The sequence below is a fragment of the Rhinoderma darwinii genome, chromosome 6 (genome assembly GCF_050947455.1).
Source record: "Rhinoderma darwinii isolate aRhiDar2 chromosome 6, aRhiDar2.hap1, whole genome shotgun sequence".
NCBI lineage: Eukaryota > Metazoa > Chordata > Amphibia > Anura > Rhinodermatidae > Rhinoderma > Rhinoderma darwinii.
In genome coordinates this window covers 115,136,222-115,154,466 of record NC_134692.1, presented here as the reverse complement: position 1 = coordinate 115,154,466, position 18,245 = coordinate 115,136,222, and the positions used below count along the sequence as shown (strand labels likewise).

Genomic DNA, 18,245 nt, shown 5'->3' with positions numbered 1-18,245 from the left:
TTTTATTGTCTGATGGCGGTGGCAAGGTAGAGGGCCCGTCACAAGGCTCTACCTTACTATACCCCATAAAGTGAAATACATGCCATCTAAGAGCTATAAGTTACTTTTTTCTGTCAATTATAGTAAATTTGTCGGGCTGCAGTGGCTTGCCCCCTTTTTCAAAAGTATTGAGGTCGGTGTGAAGTGCCCAAAAATTACAATTTTAACTGCGAGCCTTTTGTGACTTTTCTACACCAGAAAACTGCCGTAGAAAGGGTAATAAACCCCCCTCTCCTAAGTCACCTACCATTCCCCTATGGCTCCAAAAACTCAACCATATCTACTAGATGGAAGTGCCAGTCTGGGAAAATTTAGGCTAGATGTCGCAATATATATAGTTACTGTGTTCTATTTATCTCAATATCGTTATCCGGAGACTTCTGTTATAGCCCGACCCTATCCTACGTTACTGAGCAATGGTAGGATTTATCTGATGTGGTTCATCTTACACTTTTCTAAGATAAAAGTGACTGTCGTTGTTTAAACAATGGTTAGTAAAACCGAAGTACAAAAAAATTTCCTAAACTGGGTGTATTCAATCTTAGTGCCTAGTGCTCTCCAGGAAGGGGTTGGCAGAGCGTGGGAATACCGAATGGGGTGGTGGTACTGAGACAAGTCCAGTGCAGCTCTGGTGAACTCCAGGCTTCTGTAGAAAACCGTGGACATTTAGAAATGTATTGTGTCCCCTTGACTGAGTCGTACGTTTCTGGTCATAATGATAACTGCCCAGTTTAAAAGCACAAAATTATCAAGAATTCACATTAACCTCGATGAAAATTGATCATCCATAATAATCATTGGTATAGTTTTTGGTGAATGTAAATAGTCAACGTCTGACTTTTCCTATTAAAGTAAATTGCCGCTACAATTGAATTTGCATTCGGACTGGCGGGAGATTAAAAGAGGGCCATAAATATATGGTGTTCTTTGCCAGTCTTGACAAATTGCAGTTCCCACTGTACCTCCAAGACAGAGCCTGACAGTGCTACCGTGCCTTGCACCTATAAACTAACCAATCACATTACCTCCTGTTTTCACTACAGGGCCCCATTACAGGGCATTACTAGTGCCCAACAAATCTAGCCTGCAACAATGCCAACATAACAGCATAAACTTGAAAAGGTACAACCAGTGCACCAAAGGAAAGCCAAATTTTAACAGTTCTTTCATAACCGAGACACAAAAATAATGTAAGGGGGAAATAAAAGATGGTTCCATTTGTACAGCCTTGCCCTGAGAACCAGTCATGTTGAAAATGTAGTCAAATCTGTAGAACCCCCCACTGGACTCCTAAGCTCAGCATGAGCAGTGGTTTTAATGAATAAATTGCAAGTTATATGGGATCTTTTTCTATAAAAATATATATCAGTCTGCTCACCTACTCCTGCTTGATAACCTGCTAATCACGGTTTGGACTACATTTTCAATGTGACCGGTTCCTTATGGGGCATATTTACTATTCAAGATGCGTTAGAATTTTGGTGTACATGTTGTGCGCCACATTTATTAACCATTTTAAACCCGCTTGAAGGGTGCGCATCTTAGCGAAGGGGTAATAACTTCAAATGCGACACTGTGCGCCAAAAACTGGTGTAAACTAAGCCACCAAGAGATGGTATAAGGAAGGGAAAAGTGTCTAGCATCTCTACGGCATGCGCCACCTTGATAAATTTGGTGCATTTTCTGGCTGCCTTGTCTAAGTTTCCACTGTCTAAGGCTTCGTTCACATCTATGTCAGGGCTCCGTTCAGGGGTTCAGTCTGAGCTTTCCGTCAGGGGAACCCATGAACGGAACCTTGACTGAAACAAACGGAAACCATCGGTTTCAATGGTGACGGATACAGTGCAAATGGTTTCCGTTTCGTTTTTCACCGTTGTGCAAGGGTTCTGTCATTTTGACGGAATCGATACCGTAGTCGACTGCGTTATTCATTCCGTCAAGACAACAGAACCCTTGCACAACGGGGACAAACAGAAACCATTTGCGCCGGATCCGTCACCATTGAAATCAATGGTGATGCAAACGGAAACCTATGGTTTCCCCTGACGGAAAGCTCAGACGGAAACCCCTGAACGCCCTGACGCAGTTGTGAACGAAGCCTAAAACTTACAGTATTTTAGTAAAACCCCAGTGTCTGTTTTCAGCTAATTAGATATGTTGCCTTGTTGTTTCTACAATAAGTAGTGCTACGTTCACACATTGATAATATCAGAGCTTTAAAGGCAATGTAAACCTTTTGATGGCCATTTTTTTTTTTACCAACCGGTCAGTCAGTGTGTTTGGTGTAACTTTATGAATAGTTTTTATTAAAAATTAGTTTTACTTTTTTAGATACAGCTGCTCTGTATTCTCTATACAAAGCAGCTGTATTGTTCGCTACTACCTGAATCTTTCAGTCCTGCTGACCTGACGGTAGCAGGATTTAGCGCTATATACAGCTGTTCAGTATAGAGAATATAGTGCAACTGTATCTAAAATATGTATATCAAATTTTTAATAAAAACTATTTATAAAGTTACAAAGACACTGACTGACCGGTTTATTAAAAAAAATATATGCCCTGCAAATGTTTACATAGTCTTTAAAACTAGGTGATCACTATCCACCACACATGCATCCTAAATACTTTTAGCTCTTATTTAACATGTAAATGCAAATCTTCGATTCCGATTTAAGATGTAGCACCTGTCTAGTATTTGTAAAAGAAACCTTCCTTGCGATTCAGCTTGCTCATGAAGATGCAGCTTATCAATTCCCTGAAAGCAATAATGTATTTTGGGTCACTTGATGATTTATGGGCTTTGCTATTATGAGTGGTGGCCGGCGTTTAAAAGTGACTACCTCTTTGTGTGGAGATAATTGGTGCACCTTAAACAATAGAATCATTTGTCACTTATTTCACAAATGTTTGCATTAACAGTGTCTTGCAATAAATCCTCTACTGTGACTGGATGATGTATTGTGTTCTTATTATATTTGGACAGGGAAAACGAGGTGTTAAAAGTTCAGCTGAAGAAGTATGTCGGCGCGGTACAGATGCTGAAGAAAGAGGGGCACAATGACAGTAAGTTAGACGCTGGTTTAACATAAATATGATGATTTGTAAAATAATGCTGTTCAGTGCTACTGTTACTATGTAAAGAAGTCCTTTGAAATGTCTCTAATCTATAAATTTAATTTGATGGTCTTGTTGTTCTCCCCTTTATAAAAATCTGTTCCTCCTTAGGTCCCATTCACACGACCGTAGACTTTATCCGTAATTCCGGTCCGTAATTACAGTCCCATTTATTTCTATGGCCGACTGACACCTTCCTGTATATTTGACATGTCCTATTTTTTTATTTTACAGACCGTGCTTCCATACTTTATAATGGGAGCAGGGCCCGCAAATGCGGGTGACTCTCCACGGACGCCTATGCCCGTAATCACAGACCGTGATTATGGGCACAGTCGTGTGCATGGGGCAATAGTGAAATTCATCAGAAAATGTATATATCTAAAAGTTTTTTAATTTTTTTTAATTTACTAGTCTATTTATATAAGAGGTTATTGAAATATTCCAGTTTTCATAATGGCCACTAGAGCAGTCACAAAAGTCTGACACCCTGTTCTCTCTAGCTCACTTGCCAGCTTTACTGTATGGATTGCAAGAAGATGAGCGGAGTCATTTCACTATCATTAGAGTGCATGGGTTAAATGACAGCTGTAGTCTACTGCTGGAGGCCAAGATAAGACAGGATGGCAACACTATATACTATATACACAGATAAGGCTTTGTATGCATCTTCCCTTTCACTCTAGTGGCAGCTACAACGGCGCAATCTACAAGGGAGGGGTGGGTTGCGATCTACAAGGGAGGGGTGGGTTGCGATCTACAAGGGAGGGGTGGGTTGCGATCTACAAGTGAGAAGTTCAGTCTACAAGTGAGGCGGGGGATCGATCTACAAGTTAGGGGGGGGGTGCGATCTGCTAGAGGGTGTGGCGTTCTACCTACATGGGTATTGAACTATTGCGGGGGGGGGGGGGGGGGCTGTCACTTTGTGGACACTTGCATGTGAGCACTGGCAAGGTTGCACTGATGTGGGCACTGTGGCACTATGAGCACTATCTACAGGGAAATTGCGGAACTATCTATATGGGCATTGTGGCACTGTCACTATATATGGGCACTATGTCACTATATGTGTCCTCTGTGGCATTATATGTGGGCAGTGTGGCACTGTGGGCACTATCTACATGGGCACTATGTCACTATATGTGGGCACTGTTGCATCTACAAGGACGCTTTTTTAATGGCCATGAAAAACGGACAGATGGACTGGAAATGGATGAGAATTTGGAGACCCTGATGCAAAATGGACATGAAAAACTGTCGATTGACCAGTTTTCAATGGCCATCTTTTTTTCACTGTCTTGTGGCTGTAACCTAAATGACTATGATGCCAGGAGGCCTGTTCACATGTACCGTGGTCGGGCTGGGAAGTCGTGTGAATCGGGCCTTAATGTCATTTATTTAACACCCCAAATTGCCCGCTCAGCGCTATCTGCCTGGCCCTGCTGCAATTTACACTGCTCTCACCTGCAATATCGGGGACCGGCTGAGGGGGTGACGGACAGACGTTGGATGTTAGTGCATGCAGTATATGTTTGATTATAGATTCTATTAACCTGTTCCCTGCCGGGAAGTTATAATTAGATAGACATTTTTCCAATTGTATTTATGATAAATATAAAAAATAAATTATTTGCAGAGGTTTAAAGTTGTGAAGTTACATACAATAATTCTAGCAATATATGTTAAAAAGTTATTTTTATAGAGAAAATTTATTAACTCATCTCTTGGTATTACTGTTAAATATTAAGAGAAAAACAAGAAAATTGAGATTCAAATCGAAACTTGTCCATAGGGATGAAAAAAATCTAGATTTTATTTTTGGGCATAATCGCCCAGCCCTAGGGTGTAGTGAGTATTTTTCACAAATGTATCCTCTTAAAGACAGATTTCTTTGTAAAGCGAACATGAGAATGAAGAAACGCGCCCAAAAATCTATCACCCTGTTTATCCTATGTTCAAAAATACCCCCATTGTGGCCACGATCTGCTTACTAGACGTGTGGCTGGGCCAAAGAGAGAGGGAGCACCCTTTGGCTTTCAGGGCACAATTGAATAAATTCTAGGCCCCATATCATGCATTTAGAGGCATTGAGCAGCCTGAACAAAAAAAAACAAACAAAACACCCAGAAATGACCCTATTTTAAAAACTTGACCCTAAAGGTATTCATCTAGTGGTGTAGTGAGCATGCTGACCAAATACAATTTTAAAGGAGAAATTAATGGGTATTATTTTAGACACTATGGGTATATAATGTTTTCTTCAACTTCTTATTACGTTTCCACATAAAAGAGGAGACGTGGTAGAAGGTTATTTTGTTAGAAATATGCCACATTAATAAATTTGTGCGGCATACAGAAGAGAAGTGAAGCCGTGTATTCATAACGGATAAATGTAGCTATATACGCATTTGCCTGTACTTATGGCTACATCTTGCTAAAGAAGCATCTGTCCCGCATCTGTGCCATTATGAAGTCATTGTGGACAGAATTCTGTTCTAATATAAAATCAGTCAGAGAGGGAGAAATAAACTGTACTGGAGTGAGGGGCAATATCTTAAAAAACTGTGTGGCAAACTCGAGTCTGTTCACTAGATAGAAGAACACCTGCAGGGCTGGCATGACAAGCTTTTTTTTTTTTGTCCAGTGACTGGTTGTACAACGTCTCTTTCGCTCCATCTATCCCTATATGGGGGGCGAACGTGACAAGTGACGCGGTACACCATAACCGACCCCTGCCCGGCAATGTCGGAACCGCTATGTGCACAAAATAACCAATCGGTTAAAGTATATATAAAGGGGCAGTACCCAAAACCATCAATAGGAACAGTAAGGCCTCATGCACATGACCGTAGCCATGTGCACGGCCGTGATTTTCGAGTCGGCCGGCCACGGAGTGACAGCTGCGAGCCGCCCGCAAATCGCGGGCCATGCACATGGCCGCGGCCATTATTTTCAATGTGCCCGTTCTTTCTGCTGTGCGGGCTCTTGGGCCACGCACGGACCCTGAAAACCACGGTCGTGTGCATGGCCCCATAGGAATGAATGGGGCCGCAATTCTCACTAGGTTTTTCGGGGGAATTATGGCCTTTGTAGCTCATCAGGGATTCATCCACCGATAAATTTTGATCTGGGGTGTAGGATTTAAGAAAAGATTCTTGTAGGAGGGAAGTTAAAGGTCTCCATTTATTAAGGCGATCGTAGCCTGGGTCATTTCTTTGGGGGACTTGGGATTTATCTGTAAAATGCATGAAGTGCATTATGGAGTCATATCGGTGTCGGGACATTGCTGCAAATACAGGGGTAGCGTGGATAGCTCTTGATGCCCATATTTAGAGTTAGGCCTAAAAAAATTTAAGCTCCGGGACCTTAGTGGGGGTTCATGATGAGTAGGGGGATGTGTGTTTCTGTGCAATAAATTGTCTTGCATATATATTTGTCTGTTGGACAATTAACTTCAGGACTTGGTCACTGACAAATATGTGGAAGAAGTCCAAAGGGATAAAACTAGCAACATCGTAGTATAATTAGCAACATTTTATTCCTGGGGTTGCTGACAGTTGCGGTACCTGGGGGGAAAATGAAATTGCAGGATCCCAGAACACAGGAGGGACTGCACCACTAGGCCCTGCACCTGGGGATTTGACCGCGACCACTGATTCCACCACCATAGGGCTATGGGGTCCAGAGGTGGAAGTAGAACTTGAGTCGTCACTGTCTAAAAAAAAAAAGTTCTACCTCTGAAGCAGAGTCGGTGTCCTGAACTGCCGGAGTATAGCAAGATGTACGCTTGCTCTGCAGTAAACATTCTCAGGGCCATTATTTAGGTAGAACATAACCGTTAGGCTACTTAATTATTATTTTTTTTACGGTGTTTGTTTTAAATTTTTTAATTTTTTTTTTTCAAACTAAGAAGAAAAAAAAGATACCCTGCCTATGACTAGGTAAATAAATACATTCCTAAGACCAGCGCAAAAAAAATTACGTAAAACTGGCTAACAAAATAACCTGACGCTGCCAGAAAACGTACTGATCACTTGTGCTCACACAGGGGATGAGGGGGAACAAACAGGGTGATCAGGGGGCACAGACTTGTAAAGTTTGTCTTTTTTCTCTGCACTTCACTTATACAGCTCAGGATTTAATTATAGTGTGTCTCTCTCCTCTCACAGATCAACTACCGTGAGGGGAGAGGAGACACAGCCCATGTCCTGGCTGAATTTCATAAATATACTGACATAGATCCCTGTGATAGGTATATCACAGTGACCATGTCAGCAGGGACCACTGAGATTGGTCCCTGGCTGTTACTATTTGCCATATGCTGCCACAGGCAGCTTTGGCAATATGCAAACCGCGCATGTGTGCGCCATTTTGATTATCAGGGATGGGGGGGGGCTAATATGGAGTGTTGGCCCTTATTTTTACTATTTCTCTCTTCTCTCACAGAATATATTCTGTGAGAGAAGAGAGAGAACTTACCGCCGCTGTTTTGGCGGAGATCGCCGTTATTCGGTGAATAACGGCGATCATGTGACCGGGGACCGGACAAAACGGTCCTCAGTCTGTGCTCTGAGACCTCAACTACCTCTGTTGCTGAGTACACTAAGTTTAAGCGCCTCCCGGGGCGCAATCTTATGCCAAAGCGCTGCCGAGAAAAGGCGGCGCTCTGGCATAAGTACCCTTAATGGCCACCATGAAAATACATATAGGCAATAATTAAGGGGTTAATATGTCATAGAGACATATCAGAATTTTTGATCGGTGGGGGTCTGGGTGCGGAGACTCCCACTTACATAGAACATCTATGTGAGCCCGTCTTCAGCCTAATGAGGAGTACCAATCACAGCTGAAGGTACAGGTATCATAAGTACAGTCCATTTTTTGCTGTCCGTATGCGGAGCAATCACACAAAAAAACTGGACAGTTGCAAGGTATGACCTAACCCCATGCCAAACAAGTCTCCAAGATCCAGAGAGACATTTCTGAGGGACAGTGCTAGTGTGGGGCTTATATCTAAAAAAAGAAATAAAAGTGCTTTGGCACATTCTTCTATTCTTCCATAATTAAGCTTTCCAAAAGATATAGGTTTATAGTTTGCAGTGAATACATCAGAATATTGCCAAAGATGGCCTGCCGCTTTCACATGGATGTATGGCACATCATCACCGGACCACCAGAGCACTGGCGCTGGAGTGGCGGTGGAGTTAACGGGTTTTGTTTGTTGTTTTATAGCATTTCCTGCAGCTAGCTTCTTTTGTTATACTCGCAGACTCTCCTTCAGTAACTAAGGATGATGGGGCATTTTCTCACTTTATGTAAATAATTGTAGTAAACTACATGTACTGTTACAAAGGAAGTTTGTGGAATCTGCTAGACCATACAGTTAGATACACTACATGCACAAAGGTATTGGGACACCTGCACATTACACCTACAGGCGCTTTTATGACATCCCATCCTAAATCCGCAGACATTATTCTGGGAAGGCTTTCTACACGATTTTGGAGTGTGTCTGTCTGAATTTTTGCCCATTTATCTAGAAGAACATTTGTGAGGTCAGACACTGATGTTGGACGAGTGGGCCGGGCTCGCAATCTTCGTTCTAGTTCATCACAAAGGTGTTGGATGGGGTTGAGGTCCGGGCTCTGTGTGGACCATTCAAATTCTTCTACACCAAACTCGCCCAACCATGTCTTTATGGACCTTGCTTTGTGCTCTGGGGGACAGTCATGCTGGAACAGAAAGGGCCTTCCCCAAAATAGTCCTACAAAGTTGGAAGCATACAATTGTCCAAAATGTCTTGGTATGCTGAAGCAATAAGATTTCCTTTCACTGAAACTAAGGGGCCTAGGCCAACATCTGAAAAACAACCCCATAGCATTATCCCTTCACCACCAAACATTACAGTTGGCACAATGCAGTCAGTCAGGTAACATTCTCCTGGCATTCACCAAACAAAGACTCGTCCATCAGACTGCCAGATAGAGAAGCGGGATTCGTCACTCCACAGAACATGTTTCCACTGCTCCAGAGTCCAGTGGCGGCAGCTTTACACCACTCCATCCGATGCTCGGCATTGTGCTTGGTGATGTAAGGCTTGCATGCAGCTGCTCAGCCATGGAAACCCATGCCATGAAGCTCCCGGGGCACAGTTTTTGTGCAGATTTTAATACCACAAGAGGTTTGGAGCTCTGCAGTTATTGAGTCAGCAGGGTGTTGGCGACATGTATGCCCTATGCGTCTCAGCACTCGACCTAGTTTAAAGTTTTAACGTGGTCTGCCACTTCGTGGCTGAGTTGCTGTGGTTCCTAAATGCTTCCACTTTACAATACTACCACTCACAGTTGATTATGGAATATCTAGGAGGGAAGAAATTTCTGGAACTGACCTGTTACAATGGTGACATCCTATTACAGGACCACGCTGGAATTCAGTGAGCTCTTTAGTATGGCCCATTCTATCACACATGTTTGTAAAGGCGACTGCATGGCCGGGTGCTGGATTTTATACACCTGAGGCAATGGGACTGAATGAAACACCTGAATTTAATTATTAAGAATGTGTCCCAATAAATTTTCTGTATAGTGTACGGAATATACCGATGGCAGAACTTCTGCTCGGCTGGATTTTTGCCTCCCAAGATATAATACTGCTGCAGGTTGTAAATTAGTAGATAAATGCACCCAAGTTCTCAAGTAAATGATAGTCCAATAAAAATAAACAGAATTTGTATGAAGCTTAAAATAAACTCATTCTATTGGGCCCAACTCCCGTTTCTATCAATTAATGGTGAGGACTGTAGGCCAAGGTCGGCTCTGTCAGAAATGTTAACATATGGTTAAAGGATCTTCGGTTGTAAATAAATTGTGTTCCTTGTTCAATTAATTACATTGTGGTATGGGTCTTCTTATCTTGAAGAATGGTAATAGGGAGATAGTGGTCTCAATTATTAATGGCTACAAGTCCAGGAGCTGTTTTTTCCTCCTAGTAATTGGAAACTGTTATAAATAAAACCTTTGTACAACTAAAGTCAGCAATTTGGCTTTAATTTTTCATTTTCACCTGCCCATTAAATGAAAAAGATTGAAGACATTATTTGTTAAACAAAGAAAAAGACAGAGCACTTCATCCACCATTAAAAGATAATTTAAACAGATTACCGCAGCTGTCCAAACTTTTCTTTTTGTCTCATTTGTGCGTAAAAAAAAAGAGAACATTACCATAAGTAATCTTATTTTATTTTGCAGCATGAAAATGACCTTTCCAGCCTATCATATTCACATTCTAAATGTGATCTGTAAAACTCAAGTAATTTCATAGCTTTTTGTGACTGATTTCTTACATTTAAAGAGACAAAATCTCAAGATTTAGTCCTTCTTATTGAATCTTGTTGATTGGAATTGGAAGTATTGGGAAGGGTAAAGAAAAATACTTAAAGGGGTCGTCTGGGATTAAAGTGTTTTTTAGCATTGGCCATGTTACTAATAAATTAATTTGCAGTTATTTAGTTCCCTTTACGTTGTGGGCCCTACCCCATAGCTGGCTGCAACCACTGGCTAACTTTGCAGCCATGGCTCAGCACACGCATGGCCTCCCATCTAACCATGTGTCCGCTTCTCCAGTAGATCAGGTGCTCCGTTCATACAACACCTGACCTACAATATTGGAGGAAGCAGTCATGCAAGTCACGTGGCCATTGTACAGAATAAACCAATATGCAATTAAGGGTTTTTTCTTATGATTGGTTGTCCTTTTTAAATAGAAGCCGGGACAGCGATCAGCTTATTGCAGTGGGTCCAACTTGTCTAGCACCTGGCGCCAACAGCTGCAGGACTCAACAGGGAAAATGTGATATTACATGCCTGCCATTCGACTAACCATCTAATGCATAGACTAGCCATAATGAGGCAACCCCTTTAACATAAGTCCTTGTTCCTCCATATTTAGTACCTCTGTTATTGAGAAAAAGAGACTTTCTTGTTACTGCCACATTGTGCCCCCTTATGCTACTCCTTTGCTTAGATCAGAGAAGTTTGCCCATTGTTTGGTCTTTTGCACAGTATAGTATAACCTTTTTGAAAGACCATAATCTGTGTGTGAGAGTGTTTCCTTTAAAATCATAAATTAACAATATTAACATCTACAGGATAGGTAAAACTGTTCGAATCGCTGGGACCCCACCGATCATGAGGATGGGGATCCCGAACTCCCAGATCCTCTTCACTGCAGCCCCGCAGTGAGGGAGAGCTTGAATGGAGTGGCAGTCAAGCATGCGCCCACCTCTCCAATTCACTGTCTCTGTGATTGACAGAAACAGTCGAGCACTGTAGTCCTCACTGCGGTCAAGCAGCGAGGTGAAACGGGGGTTTGGGAACCTCGTTCTCACGATCTATGGGGTTTCCAGTAGTGGGGCCCCTAGTGATCAGAAAATTTCACGTGTCCTTGTGGATAGGTGATAATTTATGATTCTGGTAAAACCCCTTTAACTTGAAAAGCATTAATTCCCAAATGGTTAATTTCATAGCATTTCTCACATGATAATGATATGCACAACAATTTATAGATGACATATTGCTAAGATCGGTGGGAGCCCAACCTCTGTGACCCTCGCCGAGAGCTAGATGATGTTACACTAGGTAAGCGCCAGGCCTCTTTGGCTCCACTCAGGTTTTTTCTTTCCAACTTTGTATGACCATAAAGTGTATGTGCTCCCTCAAATAATGTTTCCATTCACTGAACACAAGTAGAGATATTGTAAGCAATTGAAACAAAGCGTATTAGAAAGTGACGTAACTTTTCATTCTACAATACAACAGCTTTATTTACATAAAATCAGTCATTCCCTTTTAATATTGATAGCAGGATCTCCAAATCAACCTGTAATGTTATGGTCCTGTTTATATTGGTCTGATTTGTGTGACCCTTTTGTTGGGCCACTTTCTCACAATGCAGTTTTGCATGAAAGTAAAACGGTTTATTAACCCCTTCACGACTCTCATACGGCTATATACGTTCCAACTGACGATGCCCCGTGCAGTTGTCTCGTGTATATATATTGACCACCTCGAACGCGTTTAATGAGTGCAGTGCTGCTTCAGCGTAAGCGTGAGCAGCGCTGCACTCTCCTGTCGACCGGGGCTTTGAGAGCCCCGGAATACACCCCCCCCCCACTGTAGATAGCGCCACCCACATCCCCCTGTAGGTAGCGCAAAACCCTGTTTTGATAGCGCCACCTAAGCTCCCTCCATCATCGTAATCCCCAGCCAGCTCTCTGGCCGAGGATTTCCCTCCTAGAGGGAGCCCCCTCCGTCTCTCTATCCCCGCTGTAGATAGTGCCGCCACCCCCCCTACAGATCGCAACCTCCCCACTGTAAATAGCATTGCACTCCCCACTGTAGATAGCGCCACCTGAACTCCCTCTAGGAGCGGAATCCCCGGTGTCAGATTGCACTGGCCGGGGATTCCGCTTCTAGAGAGAGCCCCTGACATCACTGTCATTTGGACAGTGCCGTTAGAGGCTGTCTTTAGGAGCGGAATCCCTGGCCGACACTCTGGCCGGGGATTCCGCTACTGGAGAAGCCCTTGGTTTCACTATCCATATATGGACAGTGACATCAGGGGCTACTCCTGGAGCGGAATCCCCACTCTGGCAGTGGATTCCGCTTTTAGAGTTGACCCCTGACATCACTGTCCATATATAGGCAGAGACGACAGGGGCTCCCTGTAGGAGCGGAATCCCTGGCCAGAGGGATTCCGCTCCTACAGGGAGCTATAGTGGTACTATTTACAGGAAGGGGGTTCCATTTATGGGACGGGGGGGTGGCGCTGTCTGCAAGGGGGATTTTTCTAAATACAGGGGGAATGTTGCTATCTTCAGGGGGGTGGCCCAATGTGCAGGGGGTGGCACTATATACCTGGGGTGTGGCGATTCCTACAGGGTAATCCGATCTACAGGGGGTGTGGCACTGTCTACATGGGCACTGTCTGTGGCACTATGTGGGCGGCACTATGTGGGCACTATCTACAGGGAGAACTGTGGTACTATGTCGGCACTGCGGCAATATTTACAGTGTGCACTATCTATGTGGGCACTGGCAGTATCTACAGTGGTGTTGCGTCACTATCTACATGGGCACTGTGGTGTTTTCAGAGGGTTGTGACTAAAAACACCCTAACGATTAAAATTATTTTTTTTTTTTATCGTCCATGAAAAACGCATGGCAAATGGCGATTAAAAACGGTCAGATGACTGGGAAATTTATTCAAATTTTGCGACACATTGATGCAAAACAGCCATGAAAACTGACAGTTGATCCGTTGTTGACTGCCATTTTTTTCACGGTCGTGTGTATATAGCGCTCTTCACTCTCCCCTCACAGCTATCCAGGGTGATGGAGACAGAAGAAGACTAATTGTTACAGAACTGTACAGCGTGTGTGTATGTGTGTGTATATATATATATATATATATATATATATATAATATATAATATATATATATAAAATAATTACAAAAAAGGTGGTTTTTTTTTTCAATTTCTTTTGTGATTTGTCTGCTCCTGTTAAAAATTAAAACCAGAATTGATTAAACTAATCTAGAAAATGAAAGCCTCATAAGTCTTGTAAAATACAAAGTAAAAATATTTGTGGTATTCAAAGCGGTTGCAATGATATTATCGTTTAAAGAAGTGCGTATCAGAAATTGAAAGTTTGACCTGGACACAGGGGCATCAATGACCCTTGGTCATAAAAGGGTTCTAAACCTAAACTCAATTTATTTTAAAATGTGGATGAACCAGTCATTTTATAGATTATATCCCACAAAGAATTGTACGCTGGATTACATGTGCTACATAAAAATTACTCTCCGGGGCGCTGCTGATTCAATATTTTTCCGTAATTTTCCTTCTAGTTTAACTGTGCTCATTAATAAATCGTAGATGAAGACTTATTTTTAGTTGGAGTTCTTGTGTACATTGCAGTCAGATGTTCAGTTAAACTTGGATAGCAGGTGGTGAGCTTTACATTGCACAATCAGAGCGCTATTCAATTCTATATCTTGGCACGATTTTTTGTTACGTGCATGTCACAAAAAATAGAAACTCAGCTGTCCGAATCTGAATTTTTAGCACATCTAAAAAATAAAATGGATCTGGTTAGAGGGGTCGTATTTAGTGAGGTCCACTGGCTCGTGTCACCCACTCTTACTACCTCCTTTTATTAGCGTCACTAGGGTTATACCTAGATTCCCTACCTTTTTCCTTGTATAACGCTATCTAATTGCCTTGCTACGAAGTGTGTGTGTGTGTGCGTGCGTGCGTGTGCGCGCGCGCGCGCGATGATTCACGACACAAGTGTAGTGAAGATAGGTTTCTTACTTTTACAAATCACACTAAGATATAAAGCACAAAATACACACCACAGTAAATATTCACAGTATACCGCAATACACATAACTTAATTTTTATTGAGTATATGACACTACATGTGGCACAGTATTACAAGATATCAACAGTACTATTCGAACACCCACATACCTAAACATACATATACAATGCACTCATGCTATATTCTATGTCACACCCCCACCTGACTCTAACTGTCCCTGTTACCAATGGGTTATCTTTTGTACGGTTGGGGTAAATAGAGAGGTTTTTTCAGGGGAAATGAAGGGTTAAATACCAGGGGAATAGTGTAACTTAGTGTAGGTAAAGGGTTAAACCGATGTACAGACTAGGGAAGGTAAAGGGTTACCACGGGAATGTGCAGGAAGTGGTTAACCAGGGGATGTGCAGGTAGCCCAGGAGTCGGGTCTTGGGGAGGTTTATCCAGGGGAAGTAGGGGTTAAATGTAAGGGGAGAAGGGTAGGATAATGCTCGTTTATATAGGGGAGGTAAGGGTTAACCAGGGGGAAAATGGGGCACCAAGTCGTTGTACCAGGGGTAATGCTCATTGCATAGGGGGAAAGGGTTAAGTGAAGCTGCTGCTGAACGTGGAGATGGGGGTGATAGGCCGAATTCAGACGACCGTGGTATACATCCGTGTGACGGCCGTTAAAACAACGTCCGTCACATGGACGTATGTATTTCATTGGGGCCGTTGACACGGCCATTGTTTCAATGGACCGTGTGAAGGGTCCGTTGAAAAATAGAACATGTCCTAATTTGCTCCGTTTTCACGGATCCCTCGATCGACTCAAGTTTATGGGGATCCGTGAGAACGGGACCCGCACGGGGGCAACTCGGACGTGAAAAACGTCCATTTTTCACGTCTTAATTTCACACGACAGTGAAAAAAAATGACCATTAGTGTGTCCTCAAATTTTCATCTATTTCCAGTCAGTCTGTCCAGGGCTTTTTTTGTTCCAACCCCCTGAAAACGCCACAGTAGATAGTGCCGCATTGTCCCTATAGACTGTGCCACAGTGCCCACTGTAGATAATGCCCACATTGGGTCAGGGCCCAGATAGTGCCACAGTGTCCCCTGTACATAGTGCCACACCCCCATATAGTGCCACAGTGCCCATGTAGGTAGCGCCACAGTGTCCCCTGTAACAAGTTCCACACTCCCTGTAGATAGCACCCCCTTGTAGATGGCACCACACACCTCCCCTGTAGATGGGTCCACTGTAGCTCACTGTAGGAGCAGAATCCCTCTGGATGGGGATTCCGCTGATAGACGGAACCCCTGACGTCTCTGTCCATATGGACAGTGAGGATTCCACTCCAGGAGTAACCCTTTGACGTCTTATTTTTTGACGGCCTGTATTCACGGGCCATTACAAAAAACGGCCGTGGCAATGCACCAATAGAACTTCATTGTTCTGAAAATGGTTGTGTGAATGTAGCCTTAGGCTTAGATTGTTGGTGGAGCAGGAGAGGACGTCTGTTGGTGTGGGTGAGCAGCAACAGAGAGAGAGAGCGCGCACTGGCGCAGGACTATTTGTCCCGCCTGTGCACTCGCTCGTGAGCCGGGCACAGGCACAATAGCACCACTCACGCCCAGCTCACATAGGTCGGCGCAGTGATATGACAGCATCGGCCGACTCATGAGCGGGCGCGAGGGTAGGGGGAATTCAATCAGTGGGGATGTCCTGTGGTGCAGGAATGCATCACAGGATACATCCACAATTACATCCCTGCCCCCCCCCCCCTGCAGAGCAGGGAGACAGGAGATCAAAGGCAGTATATATAATATATAAATATGTTTATGCTTGAGAAAGATCCCAACAATTGAAACGTTGCACATTTTTGAAGTTGTCCGAATAAACCAGTTTTATACTTTGAACTTTAATGCTGCAAGATCTTCTTTGTGTGTGTGTGTGTGTGTGTGTGTGTGTGTGTGTGTGTGTGTGTGTGTGTGTGCGTGCGTGCGCATATATATATATATATATGTATATATATTTATATATTTATTTATAGGGACACTTCCCTTTACACATCCTATGCCACTTTAAATACTTAGAATGTGCTCATTGTCAACTCCCATATTAGTGCAGAAGTTTGCTAAAGAAAAACATTAATAAAAAAAAAACAATCTTCAGCCTTACTAGTAATTTGTAAAGGGATTGGAATATTGCTCTACAGGTAGATTTGACATTCATGACTGTAGGATTGGATTTCACCCCGCATTCCTAGAATCAGATAAATCTAAAGAAATGACTGGCAGAATCAAATAAACTCAATGACCTATATATTTATGTATTTCAGGTGTTTATTCCCCTTTTATTAAAGAAGAACACACTTTAACTTATTATCAAAATGATGATTTACAAATATAAATAAAAAATTTAAATTGTGGTATTCTTAAGCTCCCCCTAGTGGTGACTGGAGGCAGACAGAATTTTATAATTTAACGAGTTGTGGCAAGGTAAAGCAGTGGTTTACCGTATTTGCCTTGTATTTCCGTAGCGTAAAAATAAGCTGTGGAAAACGTTATAATGTAAGCCTAAAAAAAATATTCTTTCAAGCAAGTAATTGAGAAATCTGTCTTGAGTTGCAGAATATTTTTCCCATTGTACGTTGATAAAATATGCTGCGTCAATACAAGGCAAATACGCCACATGTGACTGAACCCTTACAGAGCAACGGACCCTGAGCCCTAAAGGAATATACAATGAAATTCCTTTATCTGACAATCCAGCATTTGTTTCCAGTAGTGAACTGCAATATATCGTGGAATCGAGCTCAAAAGCCTAAGCCTGGATTCACACGAGCACATTACGTCTGTAATGGATGGACATATTTCGGCCGCAAGTCCCGGACCGAACACTGCAGGGAGCCGGGCTCCTAGCATCATAGTTATGTACGATGCTAGGAGTCCCTGCCTCGCTGCCGGACAACTGTCCCGTACTGAAAACATGATTACAGTACGGGACAGTTGTCCGGCAGGGACTCCTAGAGTCGTACATAACTATGATTCTAGGAGCCCGGCTCCCTGCAGGACTTCCGGCCAAAATACGTTCCGTCCATTATGGACATAACATGGTCGTGTGAATCCAGCCTTATTCACACGACAGTGAAAAAAAATGTCCATTTAAAACTGATCAACTGTCAGTTTTTCATGGCCATTTTGTATCAGTGTGTCTCTAAATTTTCATCCGTTTCAAGTCCATCTGTCCGTTTTTAATGGCCGTTTGACATCCATTTTGCATCAGTTTTTCATGGCCGTTAAAAAAACTGATGAATTTCCTTGGTCAGGCTTTTTTTGTCCCAGCCCCCTGAAAACAACCAAAGGAAGGTCACATGTTCACCTAGACTCTATTTACAGACTCCCTGTATATGATGCCACACGCCTCCCTGTATATGATGCCACACGCCTCCATGTAGATGATGCCACACCTGCCTCCCTGTAGATGATGCCACACCAGCCTCGCTGCAGATCATGCCACACCAGCCTCCCTGCAGATCATGCCACACCTGCCTCCCTGTAGATGATGCCACACCTGCCTCCCTGTAGATGATGCCACACCTGCCTCCTTGTAGATGATGCCACACCAGCCTGCCTGTATATGATGCCACACGAGCCTCCCTATAGATGCCACACCAGCCTCCCTGTAGATGATGCCACACCTGCCTCCCTGTAGATGATGC

The 18,245-nt window shown here is 43.1% G+C and overlaps 1 protein-coding gene across 3 annotated transcripts in view; it reads left to right on the top strand.

The window, feature by feature from the left end:
• The window catches only part of SNX29 (sorting nexin 29), a 417,611-nt gene that overhangs the window by 126,006 nt on the left and 273,360 nt on the right, over positions 1-18,245 (top strand). For all 3 annotated transcript variants that reach the window (XM_075830136.1, XM_075830138.1, XM_075830137.1), the window contains exon 14: positions 3,024-3,103. In XM_075830136.1, coding sequence (XP_075686251.1) covers positions 3,024-3,103 — 80 coding nt within the window. The remainder of the gene's footprint in view (positions 1-3,023; positions 3,104-18,245) is intronic.